Source organism: Bison bison, unplaced genomic scaffold, assembly GCF_000754665.1.
Source record: "Bison bison bison isolate TAMUID 2011002044 unplaced genomic scaffold, Bison_UMD1.0 scf7180017864482, whole genome shotgun sequence".
NCBI classification, from domain to species: Eukaryota; Metazoa; Chordata; class Mammalia; order Artiodactyla; family Bovidae; genus Bison; species Bison bison.
In genome coordinates this window covers 2,850,526-2,868,028 of record NW_011495042.1, presented here as the reverse complement: position 1 = coordinate 2,868,028, position 17,503 = coordinate 2,850,526, and the positions used below count along the sequence as shown (strand labels likewise).

General features: G+C 51.5%; 1 protein-coding gene and 1 non-coding gene across 2 annotated transcripts in view; one reads left to right on the top strand and one right to left on the bottom strand.

Moving 5' to 3' along the window:
- ATP2B2 (ATPase, Ca++ transporting, plasma membrane 2) overlaps nucleotides 1-17,503 on the top strand; it is a 162,149-nt gene that overhangs the window by 104,534 nt on the left and 40,112 nt on the right. Inside the window, exons 9-12 of the mRNA XM_010862512.1 lie at nucleotides 82-123; nucleotides 938-1,096; nucleotides 3,884-4,098; nucleotides 7,962-8,204. Coding sequence (XP_010860814.1) covers nucleotides 82-123; nucleotides 938-1,096; nucleotides 3,884-4,098; nucleotides 7,962-8,204 — 659 coding nt within the window. The remainder of the gene's footprint in view (nucleotides 1-81; nucleotides 124-937; nucleotides 1,097-3,883; nucleotides 4,099-7,961; nucleotides 8,205-17,503) is intronic.
- TRNAK-UUU lies at nucleotides 6,124-6,196 on the bottom strand. The gene has a single exon. It is a non-coding gene; the product is annotated as a tRNA-Lys (tRNA).

Genomic DNA, 17,503 nt, shown 5'->3' with positions numbered 1-17,503 from the left:
TCCATGGCCCTGTTGCGTCTTCATGGTGACCGATGTGTGTTGTCTGTTCTCTGTCGTCTGTTCAAATTCTTTGTCGTGTAGGTAAAATGCAGGATGGCAATGCGGACTCCAGCCAGAGCAAAGGTAACCCTTTTGTATTAACCTGGTCCCTGCGGCCCCTCCCTGCCGGTTCTAGGGGCCACAGCAGAGGCAGACGTCTACACCTGTGGGCGCCTGACGTCTCTGGGCGGGAGGGTAGCTGTGATCTCGTGGTACCAGGACAAATGGAAGTGGCACTGTCCGCACGACAGTCCACCCGCAAGCCAGTGTCTCCCCTGCTTTGAGCTGTATCCCCGTTCAGCTGAAGGCTTGAAGCTGGTTCTTCAGGATCTTCAGGGGCCAAGGGGTCGGGCTCCAAGCCCACCAGTCAGGGCTGTGCTGCAGGAGCAGGGTCTTGGAACCCGTGGATGAGGACACACTCCTCCACTTTTCAAGCCGCTTTTGTCCCTTCTGTCTAGTGACTACTCAATATTCCAGCAACATGGCCCAAGGACCAACTGGGCAGAGCCCAAGCCTGTGTCTTGTCTGATGCGGAAAAGCTGAAGAGCCCTTTGGGAAAGGGCTGGTAGACTTGTTCAGGCCCAGAGACGCCCCCAGCCCCTTCATGCTGCAAATCCAGGGTGGAGCCGTGTCACTCTGTGCTGTGTTCTGTGGCCCTGGGTCCAGGGTCTCCAGCAGAGAGAGGCCGACCCCCTCATCACACAGAATCTGTGCCGGCCATGCAGGGGGGCTCAGGCGGGGGAGTGAGGCTCTCACCGTGCTCCCCTGGGCAGGGGGCTGGGTGCCGACACCCGCACCCTGCAGGCTAACCTGTGGGTGTGCATGTCTGTGTATGTGCACGTGTCTGTGTGTGCGTGTGTGTGCGTGTGTACATATGTGTGTGATCTGCTCCCTGCAGCCAAACAGCAGGACGGGGCGGCCGCCATGGAGATGCAGCCCCTCAAGAGTGCCGAGGGGGGAGACGCTGATGACAAGAAGAAGGCCAACATGCACAAGAAGGAGAAGTCGGTGCTGCAGGGCAAGCTCACCAAGCTGGCCGTGCAGATCGGCAAGGCGGGTGAGCGTGCGCCCTGGCGGACGGCACGGGGTTGGGGGGACACAGGGCATGTAAGGGGATCCCCAGGGCAGAGCCCTGCCCCTGGCTGGGCCTTGGCTACCTCATCTGCAAAGAGGGGCTTGCAGGAGACCCACCCTTGTCAGCCACGGCAACCAGTCCGAGTCCTGATATAGCAGGCACCTCAGCTGGCACTTAGGCGCAAGAGTGAAGCGTGGGCTCTGGGGGCAGCCTGCCTGCATTCTCGTTGAGCTCCAGCTCTGAGGTCTTGAGCAAGTACCTTCACCAAGCTCTGAGCCTCCACTCCCAGTCTGTGGACTTGGGCTCCTGTAGCCCCCACTTCACAGGTTGCTGTGAGGAGTAAAGGAGATTATTTACACGTACAGGCAAGGGTGGTGGCTGGATGTGGGCAGACCCTGTAGGAGTTGGCCAGGCAGGCTTTATCCTGAGGACATTGGGAGCCCTGGAGGAGGTGTGAGCAAGGATGGAGTTGAGCTCTATGATGACCACCCCCAGCTGCCATGCACAGGAAAGATTGGGAAGATCGAGGGCAGTGCTAGGAGCCCAGGGAGAAGCCCCTTGTCTGAGCCCCAACATAAGATGGTTGGATGGCATTGCCAACTCAATGGACATGAGTTTGAGCAAACTCCGGGAGGTAGTGAAGGACAGGAGCCCGGTGTGCTGCAGTCCATGGGGTCGCAAACACTCAGACACGACTGAACAACAACACGAGCCAGGTTTCCCAACCGAGTTGATAGCCACAGTTGACAGCTGATGACAGCCGCTCTGGCCCCCAAAGCCGAGCCCGGCTGCACGGTGAGCCCTGCCCGCCCGACGTGGTCTTGGCCTCTCCTCCTGGGTAAGGATATGGCAAACACCACGGCCTCCCCACCTGGCTGCCTGCTCTTCCACGGCTGTCTCCCAGCTCTAATTATAGGCACCGCAGTGTGGAGAAGAGAGGCAAATTGCAGGCTTGGCTGTCTATATTTAAACTCAGGGGCCTGGTGACAGCTCCCGGCTGCCGGGAGCTTGGCATCCCGCCCCTGCGACTGTCAGACGGGGCTCGAGCTGGCTCTTCAACTCCACAGCTGGCAGTGGGGGCGGGCAGCAATGGGTCTGGGGATTTCCTCCATCCCCACCACAGGGAAGGCTCCACGGCAGCGTGGTGCTGGAGGGCAGGGAGCAGAGCCGTGAGAAGCATCCCATGGCCTTCCCTGTCCTGGTTCATCCCCTCCGCCACTCAGTCAGCCCTGCCAGGCGTGGGGCACAGAGTCGCACCCTTCTGGTTCACATCCCACTTCTGCTCCTCTCCTGGGATGGATTCCCTGCAAGCAGAGCCTGAGATGGGTGGGCACAGGGTTTGGGGAGGGGTGCTCTCACGGGGAGACCTGGAAAGGGTCTGGAAGGCCACAGAGCCTAGGAAGACTCAGACTGAGCCGAGGTTTCCGGAGAAATTCCAGTCCCCACCTGATCCCACAGGGAGCTCTGGAGCGTGAAAACCTCTACAGGGCCCAACCCGCACTGCAGCAAGGCGGCTGGGCTTCTGGACCCCCATGTCAGCCCCTGGATATTGGCCATCAGATTGGGCTGGGTGGAACTGCCACGCACTTTTTGACAAGGAGACGCCAGTCTCCTCTGGCAGAGGCTGCAGGTGTGGGCAGCTTCAGCTACACCTGCACAGCACTGAGGTGGATGGGGGTGGTTGGGCACATGGGGCTGGCAAGAGGGATCTGGGTGAATAGCTACCTGCAGGTACTAATTCGACAGTGCCTCCCTGGCCTGTGGCCTCGGCACATCACTTCCCTTCCCTGCTGTTGTTCAGTCACCCAGTTGTGTCCAACTCTGTGACTCCATGGACTGCAGCACGCCAGGCTTCCCTGTCCTTCACTATCTCCCGGAGTTTGCTCAGACTCATGTCCATTGAGTCAGTGATGCCATCCAAACATCTCATCCTCTGTTGCCCCTTCTCCTCCTGCCTTCAGTCTTTCCCAGCATGGTGATCTTTTCCAATGATTCGGCTCTTCGCGTCAGGTTACCAAAGTATTGGAGCTTCAGCATCAGTCCTTCCAATGAATATTCAGGACTGATTTCCTGTAGGATTTACTGGTTTGATCTCCTTGCAGTCCAAGGGACTCTCAAGAGTCTTCTCCAGCACCACAATTCGAAAGCATAAATCCTTCGGCGCTAAGCCTTCTTTACGGTCCAGCTCTCACATCCATACGTGACCACGGGAGTTATCCTCTTAGTGTATTTGTTTGTTTCTTGTTTGTGTCCTCCTCTAGAATCTCAGCTTCCCAAGGGCAGGGACACTGTCTCTTTACTACCTCGTCCCTTGTTCCTAGAATAGGAAGCAGTGTGTGCCTGAATGAAGGAGGAAATAGGTGGTGCTCTCTGTACATCCTGCAGTGCGAGAGCACCGTGCTACTGCTGCTGCTGCCAAGTCGCTTCAGTCGTGTCCGACTCTGTGCTAGCATTCCTTATTCACATGCTCACTCAGCACCTGTTGTATGTTCAACACTGTACCCGGCAATTTACATCCATTCATTGTATTTGATTCTTATAAAACCACATGGGATAAATACACATCCCCACTGTACAGAGGAGGAAACTGAGGCTCTTTGAGGATCAAGCACTTGCCCCAAGGCCACCAGGTTGAGCTGGCATGTGAGCTAGGGCCTGCCTGACCCCAGAGCCCTTGGAGCCAAGGGTTGGCTGGGTCCACATCTCCCTTCCCAGGGCCCCTTGCCCCCAGGAGGCCCCCTGACAGGCTTCCTCCCCGCCATGTCACAGGCCTGGTGATGTCAGCCATCACGGTGATCATCCTGGTGCTCTACTTCACCGTGGACACCTTCGTGGTCAACAAGACGCCGTGGCTCCCTGAGTGCACACCTGTCTACGTGCAGTACTTTGTCAAGTTCTTCATCATCGGTGTGACGGTGCTGGTGGTCGCCGTGCCCGAGGGGCTCCCTCTGGCCGTCACCATCTCCCTGGCCTACTCGGTGAAGGTGAGGAGTGGGGAGCAGGACAGGCCGGCTGATGCCACCTAGCTGGGAGTCTGAGGGGTGGCTGGCAGGGCCAGTGCCGGGGGCTGCGAGGAGAGCTAAACAGAAAGGAGTGGGCACGTTGGAAGCTCAGAGACAGAGGCTGCATCTGGGAGCCCCAAACTCACAGGCCTCCAGGAGAGCCGCACCCTGGCCAAGGGGACAGCCGTTATTCAGCCCAGCCAGGTGTCCCCTTGTAGTGATGGGGCCCAGTGTTGCCAGATATTCACATTTTTCTAAGAGAAGCCAGAAAGCTGGACTTCGTATAAGCTCTCCTGACTTTTAAACACTGACAATCAACTCAGGTCTGAACAGTAAATTAGACGCAGGTATTCCCTGTACGGTTGTGTCCGACTGTTTGCGACCCCATAAACTGTAGCCCGCCAGACTCCTCTGTCTATATGGGATTCTCCAGGCAAGAATACTGGAGTGGGTAGCCATTTCCTTCTCCAGGGGATCTTCCCCACCCAGAGATGGAACCCGGGTCTCCTGCATTGCAGGCAGAGTCTTTACCATCTGAGCCACCGGGGAAGCCAGACCCACACTCATCCCTTCCCATCAAATGTTGGCCGGAGTGTGGTCATCACACAGCTGTAGGCCCCACTTAGCCACAGTACTTGTGGGACTAAGCTTGGAGTTTGCTTCCTCAAGTTCAAAAGAGATAAGCCTAAAATAAAAAGGATGTCTGGTTTTAAGAAAGCCCCTCCTCTCAAGAGATGGGCTAAAAATAGGAGGTCTTAAAAGCAGTTCAATAAAGGGCTCGTGCTTAGTCGTTCAATTGTGCCCAAGTCTTTTGCAGCCCCCTGGACTGAAGCCCGCCTGTCTCCTCTGTCCATGGGATTTCCCAGGGAGGAATACTGGAGTGGGTTGCCATTTCCTGCTCCAGGGGATCTTCCTAACCCAGGGATTGGACTCATGTCTCCTGGCAGGCGGATTCTTTACCACTGAGCCAGCAGGGAAGCCAATAAAGGGCAAGTGGGCCCAGGAGTGCCTTGGGTCTGGGGGTGCTCCTGAGTGCCACCCTGATAACAGAGCCCCACGTTCCCCTGCTCCCAGGCCTGTGGCCATGGGCAGAGCCCAAACACGGGGGTGTGGGGGCTGGCATCATCTCGTGAGCACAGGTGTCTGACCCTCTTGGGGGCACTTGCAAGCCAGGCTCATCCCCAGATCCCCACACCTCATTCCTCATCTTGCCTCAGCCCAATGATTGCCCCACCTCGATGGGCAGGGCCCTGTGCTCCTGTTTCCCAGGGCCCCTAGGCCAGGATGTGCCTGCGAGAGCAGAGGCCAGGGCTGTTTATAAACAAGGCATTCACTCTGAGTCGTTGGCAGAGCCGACCGAGGGCATGGTCAGTTTCCAAGTTGGAATTTGGGCTTGGCTGGCCGATGTAATTTCATACAGAAAAGAGCTCTCAGGGCAGTGCCAGGAAGTGGCAGGTCTGTGTAAAAGGACACCGTCCTTATCGTCTCCTTGTTTTGGGGTTCTCTAAGAAACTCCATCCCACAAACCAAAGCCCAAACAGATCACAACACAAGGCTGATCCGGGGGCCTGAGGATGGAGACCTCGTGCTGCTATGAGTCTGGACCCCACCCCACCCAGTGGGGACCCAGGTCCCCTTAAAGGTCATAAATGGTGTCGGGGGGTCCACTTACAGACCTTGTTGCCTCTACACCTGTGGTCTGTGTCTCCAGCACCTGTGCCTTCAGCTGCCTTAGGTAGTGTTACTTATACAGTCACTTGATAAACTGAGTACAGCCCCCGCCCGCCACCCAGGAGAGAGGCAAACTCTCCACTTTCTGAGCCTGGACCTACCCCTTGGCCGTGTGTGCTCAGTCGTGTCTGACTCTTTGTGACCCCATGGACTGTAGCCCACCAGGCTCCTCTGTCCATGGGATGTCTCTCAGGCAAGAATACAGAAGGGGTCTTCCTTATCTGGGGAGATGGATTCTTTACCACGGAGCCACCAGGGAATCCCCACAAAAGCAAGTGCCAGAACAAGGACTTGAACCCTGGACCCTCAGATTAAAAGTCTGATGCTCTACTGACTGAGCTATCCAGGGTCCACCATCCAAAGAACAGTGGTGACACTTAGACCCTCACTGTGCAGTAGAGACGTGACATATGGATGAGGTTAAACTTCCTAGCAGCTGCATGAAAAAGACAAAACAGAAAGAAACAGGTGGAAATCATTTTAATACTGTACATTATTGAACCTAATATGTCCAAGTTATTATCAAGCCTACATGTAATATTTAATAATACACAAATGATTGGTGAGATTTTTACATTTCTTTTCATAATCAGCCTTCAAACCTGGATGTGAAATTTACTCTTGTAGCACATTTCACAGGCTTCCCTGGTAGCTCAGATAGTAAAGAATCTGCCTACAATGCAGAGGACCAGGGTTTGATCCCTGGGTTCGGAAGATACCCTGGATAAGGAAATGGCAACCCACTCCAGTATTCTCACCTGGAAAATCCCCTGGACAGCGGAGCCTGGTAGTTTTACAGTCTGTGGGGTCGCAAAGAGTCAGACACGACTTAGCAACTAAACAACAGCAGCAAATGATAAGAGAAGCTGCAGGAGCACTGAATTCTACCAATATTCATTTTTTAGGAACATGACCTGCTATTAAAATTATTCTAGGGACTTCCCTGGCAGCTCAGTGGTTAAGACTCTGTGCTTCCAATGCAGAGGCAAAGGTTCGAATCCTTGGTCAGGGAAATAAGATCCCACACGTCGCATAGCCAAAAACATTTTTTTAATTATTCTAATTGCACTCTTTTTTACCCTTGTTATAAACACTTATAATGAGGAGCAAGAAAAATGGAATCAGATCCCTAGGCTCAGACTAGAACATCTGACTCAGCCTTCAGCTAAATCCGCCTTTTCACATGTGTTCTTGCCAGTACGGTCACTGTGTCAGGAGGACCTGCAGTTAAGAGTGGTGGTTCCTTAAGAATCACTTTATTTGCATTATTTGCTTGAGAACCTGGAAGAAGCTAGGAGTGTGATGCTGGGAGGAGAGAAAAGAAGGTGAATATAAGACAATTAATAGTTGTAGAGTAGGATTTCATTTTTGTTCTAAATTTAAAGAGAAAAGATATTGTTATGTAAGATACTTCAGTGCTCGATGGTAGAATTATGACTGACTTGTTTTTTCATGCGTATCTATATTTAAAAGAAATTTGTGATTTTTATTATGCAAGTTATAGTATGTAGTCATTGTAGGAAAATGGAAGCTGTAGACTTTTCAAAGGAGGCAATAACAATCTCCTATAAATGTCTCTCTCAGAAACGATGACACTAATAATTTTGTTTTTTCCCCATAGTCTCCTATGTCTATTAACACATATATAACTTACACTTCTTCACTTCTCATGAAACCAAAGTGACCGTGAAAACCACGCACCAGTGAAAGATGGTACCTTTGGAAAAGAAAAAACCCATAATCAAATTAAGAACTTATTTCTGTTAGGATGTAAAAGGAAAGTATCTGAAGTGCTCAAAGAGGACCCAGCCTTCATTTATCATCCTTTTCACTATCTTTTCCATAAAGAATACAGACTACATCCGTAATTCAAATTAATAAAGTCAACTAATCAGCTCTTTTAAATGGCTCAAGTAATGTAAAAGGAGAAAGAGAAAGTGCTGTACACAAAAAAGGAACCCAGATGCCAGACGCTCTTGAAACCCAGATCCTTTGCCCAGGAGTGAAGCAGAGGGGCAGTTGTGCCTCATTTACTGAGTGTTTACACGGTGCCCTCACTCCCAGCCCCCAGCTCCCTCTCCTCACTGTCCTGTCTCCCCTGCCCCCTCCTGCAGAAAATGATGAAAGACAACAACCTGGTCCGCCACCTGGACGCCTGCGAGACCATGGGCAACGCCACGGCCATCTGCTCGGACAAGACAGGCACCCTCACCACCAATCGCATGACGGTGGTGCAGGCCTACGTGGGCGACATCCACTACAAGGAGATCCCCGACCCCAGCTCCATCAATGCCAAGACCATGGAGCTGCTGGTCCATGCCATCGCCATCAACAGCGCCTACACCACCAAGATCCTGGTGAGTGGGGAGGCGTCCAGGGGGTGATGCAGGAGCACCTGGCTGGCAGAGCAGAGCGATTCATAATTTTAAATCCTGCTGATGTATTTTGGGTGGTCAGATAGTAAGCAGTTGTTTCTCTTTGACCCAGCTATGATGCTTGTGTGTGTGTGTGCTAAGTCACTTTAGTCGTGTCTGACTCTTTGCAACCCTATGGACTGTAGCCTGCCAGGCTCCTCTGTCCATGGGATTCTCCAGGCAAGAATGCTGGAGTGGGTTGCCATGCCTTCCTCCAGGGGATCTTCCTGACCCAGGGATCAAATCCACTTCTCTTATGTCTCTGAAGTTGGCAGGCGAGTTCTTTGCCACTAACACCGCCTGAAGCCCCAAAAGTGAAAGTGTTAGTCACTCAGTGGTGTCTGACTCTTTGTGGCTCCAAGGACTGTTAACCCGCCAGGCTCTTCAGTCCATGGGATTCTCCAGGCAAGAATACTGGAGGGGGTAGCCATTGCCTTCTTTAGGGGATCTTCCTGACCCAGGGATCAAACCCAGGTCTCCTGCATTACAAGAAGATTCATTACCATCTGAGCCACCCATGGGGGGTGGTGGGGGAGATTACTGTTAATTGTGTTTTTTAGATCCTATCATTTCCCTCTCTACAAAAAAAAAAATCTTTTTATTAGTTAGTTTCTGCTATATAATGACTCCAAAACATAGTGGCTCAAAAGCAAGCTGTGTCTGTAGCTCACAGTTCTGTGAGGTGGGAGCTCAGGCCGGGCTCAGCTGGCGGACGCATTCCCTTGTGCATCCACCCTGGGTCACGTGCACGGCTCTGCTGATCTTGGCAGGACTGTAGGCTGATCTGGGATGACCTCAGCTGGCATGGCTCATCTCTGCTCTGTGTGGTCCCATCTCCTCCATCAGGCTCGGCTGGGCACTTCACGTCATTTTGCCGCGTACTATTGGCCAACACACGTCAAGAGCCCTGTCCAGATTCAAGGAGCAGGGAAATAGACCCCAGTGTCACATTGCAAAGGGCATGGATTCAGAGAGGGGACTCACTGTGGCCATTTACAGAGCCTACCACTAGCGACAGTGTAATTATTAGTGATAGTAGGGGCATTACTAGTTTTAATAAGAAAAAAAAAAAACGCTCATATTCCTGTCTCAGCCACCTAGAGTCATCATGCTAGAATCCCTGTTTGGTTCAGAAGCACAGGTTGCTGTTTTGTAATTAACCAACATTTGAGTGAAGAGAAATACAGACCGGTCCATCCAGAGTTCTGTCGGCTCCCAGATGCAGGACATTCCTGCAGAGCGAGTGTCTGAGAGGACAGCTGAGCTTTTTTGCCTGCCCTGCCAATGTGCCCTGGCCCTGACCCCTCCTTCTGCCCCTGAGCCAGCCTGAACCTTCTGGATCAGACTGGGTTGCAGAGTGCCAGAGAGTGAGTCAGCGGCCGGCCGAGGGCCGAGGGCTGGGGGCGGAGGGGGTGGGGGTGCGTTTGCTGGAGGGAGGCAGATTCTGCCTCCAGACACTGGGGCTGCAAGAACTGTCCCGTCCACTGTGGCTGAGCAGCTGCCCCATCAGCCCAGAGCTGCAGGAGGGCTGGGGAAGCAGCCCTGACAGGAGGAGAAAGTAGGTCGGGAGAAAGCGTGCAGATGGGTGACAGAGAATGCTGGGGGCGGGGGAGGGGGGGCATGCCAGAGATGACGGCGTTTTTGTCTCCTTCCACCCCTCCCCCCACCTCCCAGCCCCGATCTGGGAATCAAGGGAGGTGGGGCGAGGCTTTATTCTGTTCCTCAGGCCTTCCTAAAATAACCAAGATGCCGTTAATGATCTCGTCCTGTAGATGTTGCAGAGAAGGGAACAGGGCAATTCCCAGAGCAGGCTTCGGGTGGTGGGGGCGGCTGTGTGGGCAGAGCCCTGCAAAATGGGCTTGGATGAAGATGTATGTTATGCAATTACAGTTAAAAAAGGAGTTCTGGAATCTGCCAGGAGGGGCCACAGAACATCTCTGCAGCAAGAAGGCTCTATTAGGCAGTGTTTCACAGTGCCAGTGGCAGAGCCACAGTTCATTTCCAGATGTAGTTAACTAGATGGTATCCAGTGGCTTCAAGGACAGGGGTCCTCAAGTCCACCTAGGGGAAAGGGGTATTAACTGCCAAGACTGGAGAGAGCTCAGGGACCCGGGAACTGGGATTCTTGGTTTGTAAATAGACCAAGTCTCTGACCTCTCAAGCACCAGTGTCCCCTTCTGTGCCTTGAAACCTTGCGCCTCTCTTTCTGGGGCTTCCTTGAAAGAACCCTGGCTGTTCTCCTTTCTGTGAGCTAATAGCCAATCAGTGTGGAAGGGACAGCAGAGGCGCCTGGCATGGCTGGATGGTGGTTAAAGCCCACACCCTGGAGCCAGACAGCCTGGGTTCAAATCCCTCACTAGCTGTGTAACTGTGAACAAGTTACTAAGCCTCTCTGTGCCTCAGTTTCCTAGGGGAAATGATAGGATTATTGTGAGGATGAAATGAGTTACTAAGTGGAAAGTGCTTAGCACATATTCAGCACTCAGAGTGATTAGCATTTTTTGTTGTTGTTAGCAGTAAAATCACCCATTTGTAGCCATGCAGAGGCTAATCAATAAATGAATAGACAGCAGAGACATCAAGGTTACAGAAGAAAGGGTTTTGCTCAAAGTTGGTAGCAAAGCCAACTTACAGACACCCTAAAACCAGCTATTAAGTAGGGTGCCCAGATTAGGTTCTTGGTCCTTGAAACCAGTCATGCAGCATCTTTAGTACTGGTTGGTCTCAGGAAGGAAGGCCTGGAACTCAGAGAGTCAGATTCACAGCCAGGACTGTCAGCCATATGGAGAGAAGGGGCTCCCAGGACCTGCCCTTGTAGTCCTAGAGGAATTTTGAGAAGCATCATGGGCTTCTCGGTCCAAAGTGGAAGTCCAGCCACCCTCCAGATCAGGCTGGGAAATCTAGATGTGGAATATCTTTACCACGCAAAAGGAGATGGACAGGAAAGGTGCACAGTGTCCCCACAATATCTACCAGCCTAGACTGGGAAATGAGCCTGGCCTGGGAAACAGATCCTGGCCAAGGTTGTGTTTCCCCCTGCAGGAGGGTGCCGATTCTTCTGTGTCTCACATGGTCTGATTGCAGGCTGTGTGCTCTGGGACACAGCTGAGTTATCTCCGCTCCCTCCAGTGTAGGCTCTTGGGAAGTACTAGTTGGGCAGGTGACGCACGTGAATTGACTGGTGAATAAATATATGCACATGTAATCAGTGAGATGGGGACTAGGTAGGGAGAGGGATGGATGGACAGATGGAAGATGGATGGAAGGATGGCTGATAGATGAGTAAATGGATGAGCAGGCAGATGGATGAATAAGTGGGTGGTGAATGGACGAGTCTGAATTGATAAGAGGCTCAGGATAGGGCTACCTCCATGGTCTATTTTCCTATTTTTGTGGCAGCAAGAAGTAGGAGTTGGCCCTGGCCCCAGTCTAAGGCCAACACCCAGGCTCTCTTGGTACCTCCAGCATGCTGAGGAAATCTTTTCTGAAAGTGCCCTCAACTCTCTACTCTCCATTGATCCAGAGACTTCCAAAGTAACTAATGGCTGTTATTCTAAAAGATTAAAAAAAAAAAACCAAAACTAGATGCATATTTGCAAGGGTAGTTTGTATAGGTGTAATCTGCATGGATTCACAGACCTTAGGGACCACCTGGTCCAGCCCCCTCACTTTACTCTGAGGCCCAGAAATGGGAAAGGACATGGGCCAAGTCACCCTGTGGGTTTGTGCCGTTAGAATCCACGTCTCCTGACTCCCAATCCAGTAAGCAGTTTAGGAGCTTTGGCTCTGAAGTCCAACAGACCACGGTTCAAACTTCAGCTCCAGCACTTACCACCCATGTGACCCTGAACAAGTTACCTAACCTCTCTAAGCTTTTGCTTTCCAATCTGTTAAATGAGTGTAGAGTTAATCATAATTGCTAGTATTCACTTAGCCAGACAGAATGCTGAGTGCTTAACCCATGTTGGCTTGTATGAAGACTCCATGAAATAGGTAATGTCACATCTCCAACTCGTAAATAAGGACAACGAAGCTGGGAGGAATTAAAGAGCATGTCCAGAGAAGCTAAAGAACAGGGCCAGGTTTCAAACCCACGTCTGTCCAGTCCAGAGCCTGCACAGCTCACCACCACCACCGCTCCATGTCCAGCTCCTCTGGCTGTATACATGCCTTGAGGCAGTTCCCAGGGCTGCTGTAAGAAGTTCCAGGGCTGCTGTGAGATCAGATAAGAGGATGTATGTGTGGTTTCCAGTGTAGCGCTCGACATGTAGCAGCTACTCCATCCATGTCAGTTATTGCTCTTATTACCTCCTTTATTATTTCTGAGCCTTAGCCTCCATAGCCTGCTCTTCCGGCCACTGTCTAGCTTGACCCTCCACATCCCTTCCAGGTAATCAAGGCATATGACCATTTTCATCTTGCAGCTGAGACAACAGAGCTGCATAAACAGCAGGTGTCCTGACCCAGGTTGCTCCGGACACCAGGTGACAGAGTTGAGCCCAGAGAATTGTGGCGGAGTTGACCAGGCGGGTGAGGAGGCATTCTGGGCAGGGCCACACAGCCTTGCCAAAGCCCAGAGACCTTTTAGAGATGAGACAGTCTGTGGCCTGGGCATTTCCCAGGGTCAGAGTGATGAGAGGTGAGGCTGAGAAGGCTCAGGCTGAGAAGGCTGAGGGCGAGTTGGGGTGGTAGCAGTTACGCCCTTCATGGCCTTTCTCCTCACAATGCTCAGAATCACCCAGGCACTGGTGGAGGACGATGTGAGAGTGGAGGCTGCTGGGGGAGACCAGGAAATGGGACCAGGAGGTCCCTCTCAGGGGGCCAGCCTCAACCACATGCCCCATCCCTTCTGAGGACGCCGGAATTCTCTTCTTTCCACTCCTGTTTCTAATCACTGGCAACTAAACTTGCCCTCTGAGGCAAGCGACATGAATCATCTTTTAGTCAGATATGGCTTCCCTGCCTCAGAAATCCTGGCGCACCCTCAGATTGGCTTTGTCGCCTCTAACTCTCTGAGTGTTGAGACTTCTACTAGCTGCTTCTTCCTGTCGCCCTTCTGCTTCCCAGAGCCGCAGCTGAGCTCTCAGATGGAAATAGCTCCTTCCTCAGACTTTAGAAGTGTGCTTTCTTTTGGGAGAACGTTCTCCTTTTCCGCCCACGTTTATTCTGCGCTCTGAAACCACCCAAGCGGACTTTAATTTTTTTTTATTTTATGAGACCTCTTTTAAAGTAGGTTGACATTACAGTTAACATTTGAATTATTAAAATGAACATGGGCACTTGTGGAGTCAAACTGTTGGAAGTTTATGGCATATATTCTGGTAACATAAACTATTGAAAGAAGAACAAATCTCCTTGGAGTCCCTGAAGTGGTTTTCACTTCAGGGAAGGAGCAGGAAGGATTTTCCTGGCAGGATGGTTTTCCTGAATAAATAAGGCAAACTTCACCACGTAGAGACTTCCTAGGTGGCGCAGTGGTAGAGAATCTGCCTGCCAATGCAGGAGACCCAGGTTTGATCCCTGGTTCGGGATGATCCCCTGGAGAAGGGAATGGCTACCCACTCCAGTATTCTTGCCTGGAGAATCCCACAGACAGAGGAGCCTGGCGGGCTGTAGTGTATAGGGGTCACAAGAGCTGGACACGACTGAACATGCACTCACCTAGTTAGAAATTACAGGTGCTACCCCATTACCAAATTGAGGTGCCTCTATACCCCCAAGAGCCCCAGTAAAACCTAAAAGGCAGGAAGGATCTGCTTGATTGCATGTCTCATCAATCTTAGAGCTAGAGCTCCTGGGAGGAGGGTGAAGTGGGGCGCTAACTCTGGAAAGCAGAGAGTCAGCCCTTTAACTCAGATCTAGCTCCAAACCCAGGGTGCAACTGATTGTTCCAAGGAGCCTCAAACCCCCTGAGTCAAGCCAGTTCTGCAAGGGACTCTGGCCAGGACAGTGGTTCCAGAAGGCACAGAAGACCCTGTAAGTGACTTACCAGGGCATTCAGACGGGGAGGTGGGATTGCTCTTCGTCCTGGTCTGTGAAGTGACGGTGCCTTTGTGTTGAATTCAACAGCTGTTCTGGTTCTGTTCATTGGTTTTGTTTTTGTTCTTTTTGAAAACACTGTCCCTAGGAGAACAATTTAAAACGAGTAACCCTGAATGGGGGAGTCTAATTTTTAACAGAACTGTTAATCCATGTATCCTATCTTCTCACTGTACGTGTGCACACACACGTACCACACAGCACGTACACCATGCCCACACAGGTGCCTGCACACACACACACACACACACCCTGCATGCACATATACTGCACTACACACAGCGCACACACAGGCGTGTGTACACACACGTACCATGTCCATGCATGCACACACACCCACACACACGCATACACAGTGCAGTGGCGAGCTCAAGAAGGCTCCCGGGGAGTCTGCTCTCACGGGTGTGTCTCCCCAGCGTGCTTCAGCCTGTCCAGCTGTCATCCAGGACACACACACTGACCTGGGCCTCTGTACTGTAGCCTTCATGAAGGTCCTGGCTCTGCCCTCCTGCCCCTCAAGGCCTAGCTCCCGAGAAGCTCCTGGGGAGGCAGAGCCTCAGATAACAGTTCTGGAGGCCAACATTCTGACGAAATCCCATCCCATCTGGCCTCCCCTTGGCAGCGCTCCACACCCACAAACACCAAATTATTCATTTATTCATTCAACACATATTCATTGGTTACCCACAGTGGGAAGCAGAGATAAGCAAGACAGCCCTCCCCACCGCCCCCACCATGGGCTCTAAACCAGTCACCCACCAGTAACCTCGTTAACCAACCATCTGAAATGCTAGGGAAGACAGGCAGGGCTGCTGGGAAAGCGTTCTGTGTGGACACAGAGCTGAGACCAGCAAGGGTCAAATCCTACTATCTCAGCCACTCACGAGCTGTGAGACCCGGTCTCTCCAGGCCTCCGCATGCACCTGGGAATAGTAACAGTCTGTCCCCTAGGAAGCCATGAGGATGTAACTGAAGATGCATGCTTAGGAAGAGTTTAGCAAGGGGCAAGCGGAGTTGGCATCTGGCACACAGTCCTTGCTGCAGCTGCCGAGGCTCCTGGTGGTCCATTCAGGCCTTGGGGAGGCTCCACTGCCAGTGCCCATCCTCAAGGGGTGAGAAGAGTGGGCTCAACTGCCAGAGCCCATCAGAGAGTGAAAAGTCATTTTCTAATGTGCTTTCACAAGTGTCGTCCTGTGGCCATGGCTGAAGTTTACCATGCTATGTCTGTTGGGTTTTGAGGGACAGAGAGGGGGTATTGAGGGTATTTTAATATTTCGGTAAAAGACATATAACTTAAAATTGATCACCGTAACCATTTTGGTGTACACATCAGTGTCATTAAGTCCAGTCACATTGTACAACCGTCCCCACCACCCGCATCCAGAACTTACCATCTTCCCCAACTGCAACTCTGTTCCCTTTACACTCTCCCCATCCCCCTCCCCCCGCCCCTACTTTCTGTCTGGATGAAGGTGACTGCTCTAGGGACCTCGAATAAGTGGAATCACACAGTATCTGTCCTTTTGTATCTGGCTTATTTCACTTAGCATAATGTCCTCAAGGTTCATCCACGCTGGAACATGTGTCAGCGTTTCCTTCGTTTTTAAGGCTGAATACCATTCCACTGTGTGTGTAGCTCGCATCTTCCTTATCGACTCGCCTGTTGACGCACAGTTGGGTTGCTTCCATCTTTTTGGCTGCTGTGGACAGCGCTGCAGTGAACGTGGGTATACAAATGTCTTCTCGAGTCTCTGCTTTCAGTTCTTTTGGGTATATACCCAGAGGTAACATTGCTGGATTGTATGGTAATCCCGTGTTTAATTTTTGAGGGACCTCCCTGCTGGTTTCCACAGTAGCTGCGCCATTCTGCATTCCCGCCAAGGTTTCCAGTTTCTCCACATCCTTGCCGACGCTTGTTTCCTATTTTATTTTGGATAACGGCGTCCTCATGGGGGTGAGGTGGTACCTGCTCGCTATATGTTTTTAAATCTCATTTTTTCAGATGTTATTTATAACTTGCTGCTCTTCGGGTCATCATTCCTTGTGTCTGAGCTCCAGTCACTTCCAAGCATCCCAAAACAGGAGCATGAATTGCCCTCTCAAAGTTATGCTCACCCAGCTCACCCAAAGTTAGCTGCACCCAGCACCCCCAAAGGGCTTAGTGCTCATACAGGGACATGTGCAGTAAACAGCACCGCATTGGGAATGAAAGGAACTGGAGGCAGCCCCAGGCCTTTGACCAGTCTTTGCAGGAGGTCTTTGACCAGTAGCAAATCACTTCCCCCCAGGCCTGCCCGCTGCCCCTCAAAACCAATGCCTTAACTGTCTTACAGAATTAGAGCCCTGGAGAGCAAAGGCTCTTGGGAAGTCTACAGTTATAACAAAACCTATGGGTTTGTTGAGATTTAAAAAAAAAAAAAAGCCTAAAGAAAAAAGGGGCGAGTCCCTACTTCTTAATAATGCACGTAGGCGATTTCAGAGCTCAAGTTCACGGAAACAAATTGAATTATGGAGGAGCCAGCTCTGCCTTTTGCAGCCATGGATTGTTTGAAATCCTTTTAGGGGAAAATTAAAATATTTCATAGAGGGTAATAAAATGCCGTGTGTTTGCAGGCATAACTGCTCAGCTCTCTTGGGCAAATAAGTAATTAGCCATTTTTATTTCTGTCCTCTGTATCATCATCTTCTTTCATAAGCAGGGGGTGGGGGGAACCGTGTGGAAGACACATAAAACTCTGGAAATCACCAGAAGGTTAATTATAAAATTGTAAAAAAAAAAAAGTAAATAAATATGTAAATTTTCAAAGCACACATAACCACATGCTGCAGAGACTAAGAGGAGTGCTTAATGTCTCTTTTCCCAAACATCAGGAAGAGGGAGCTGTCAGATTCTTCTGCTTTCAAGTCACATCCACACAGTGTGGGAGTGGGGAGCCTTCCGAGGCCCACAGTGCTGGGACCTAGTCGGACGTGGCATGGAGCAGGGAGGGTATTCTCAGGCTGGACCCACGGCCCCCAGAACCCTCGGAGGAACCCGCAGCTCCGCCTTGTTCTGCCATCCTTCACTACGGCCCACAATGCACCTGAAGGAGTGGGTTGATTTTTTTTTCTCAGCTGGAAATCATTTGCTCCAGCCTTTCCATGTGACACGTGGGGACCCTGAGGCTGACGACTTAGGGTCCACGGCTATGTATGGTGAGGTC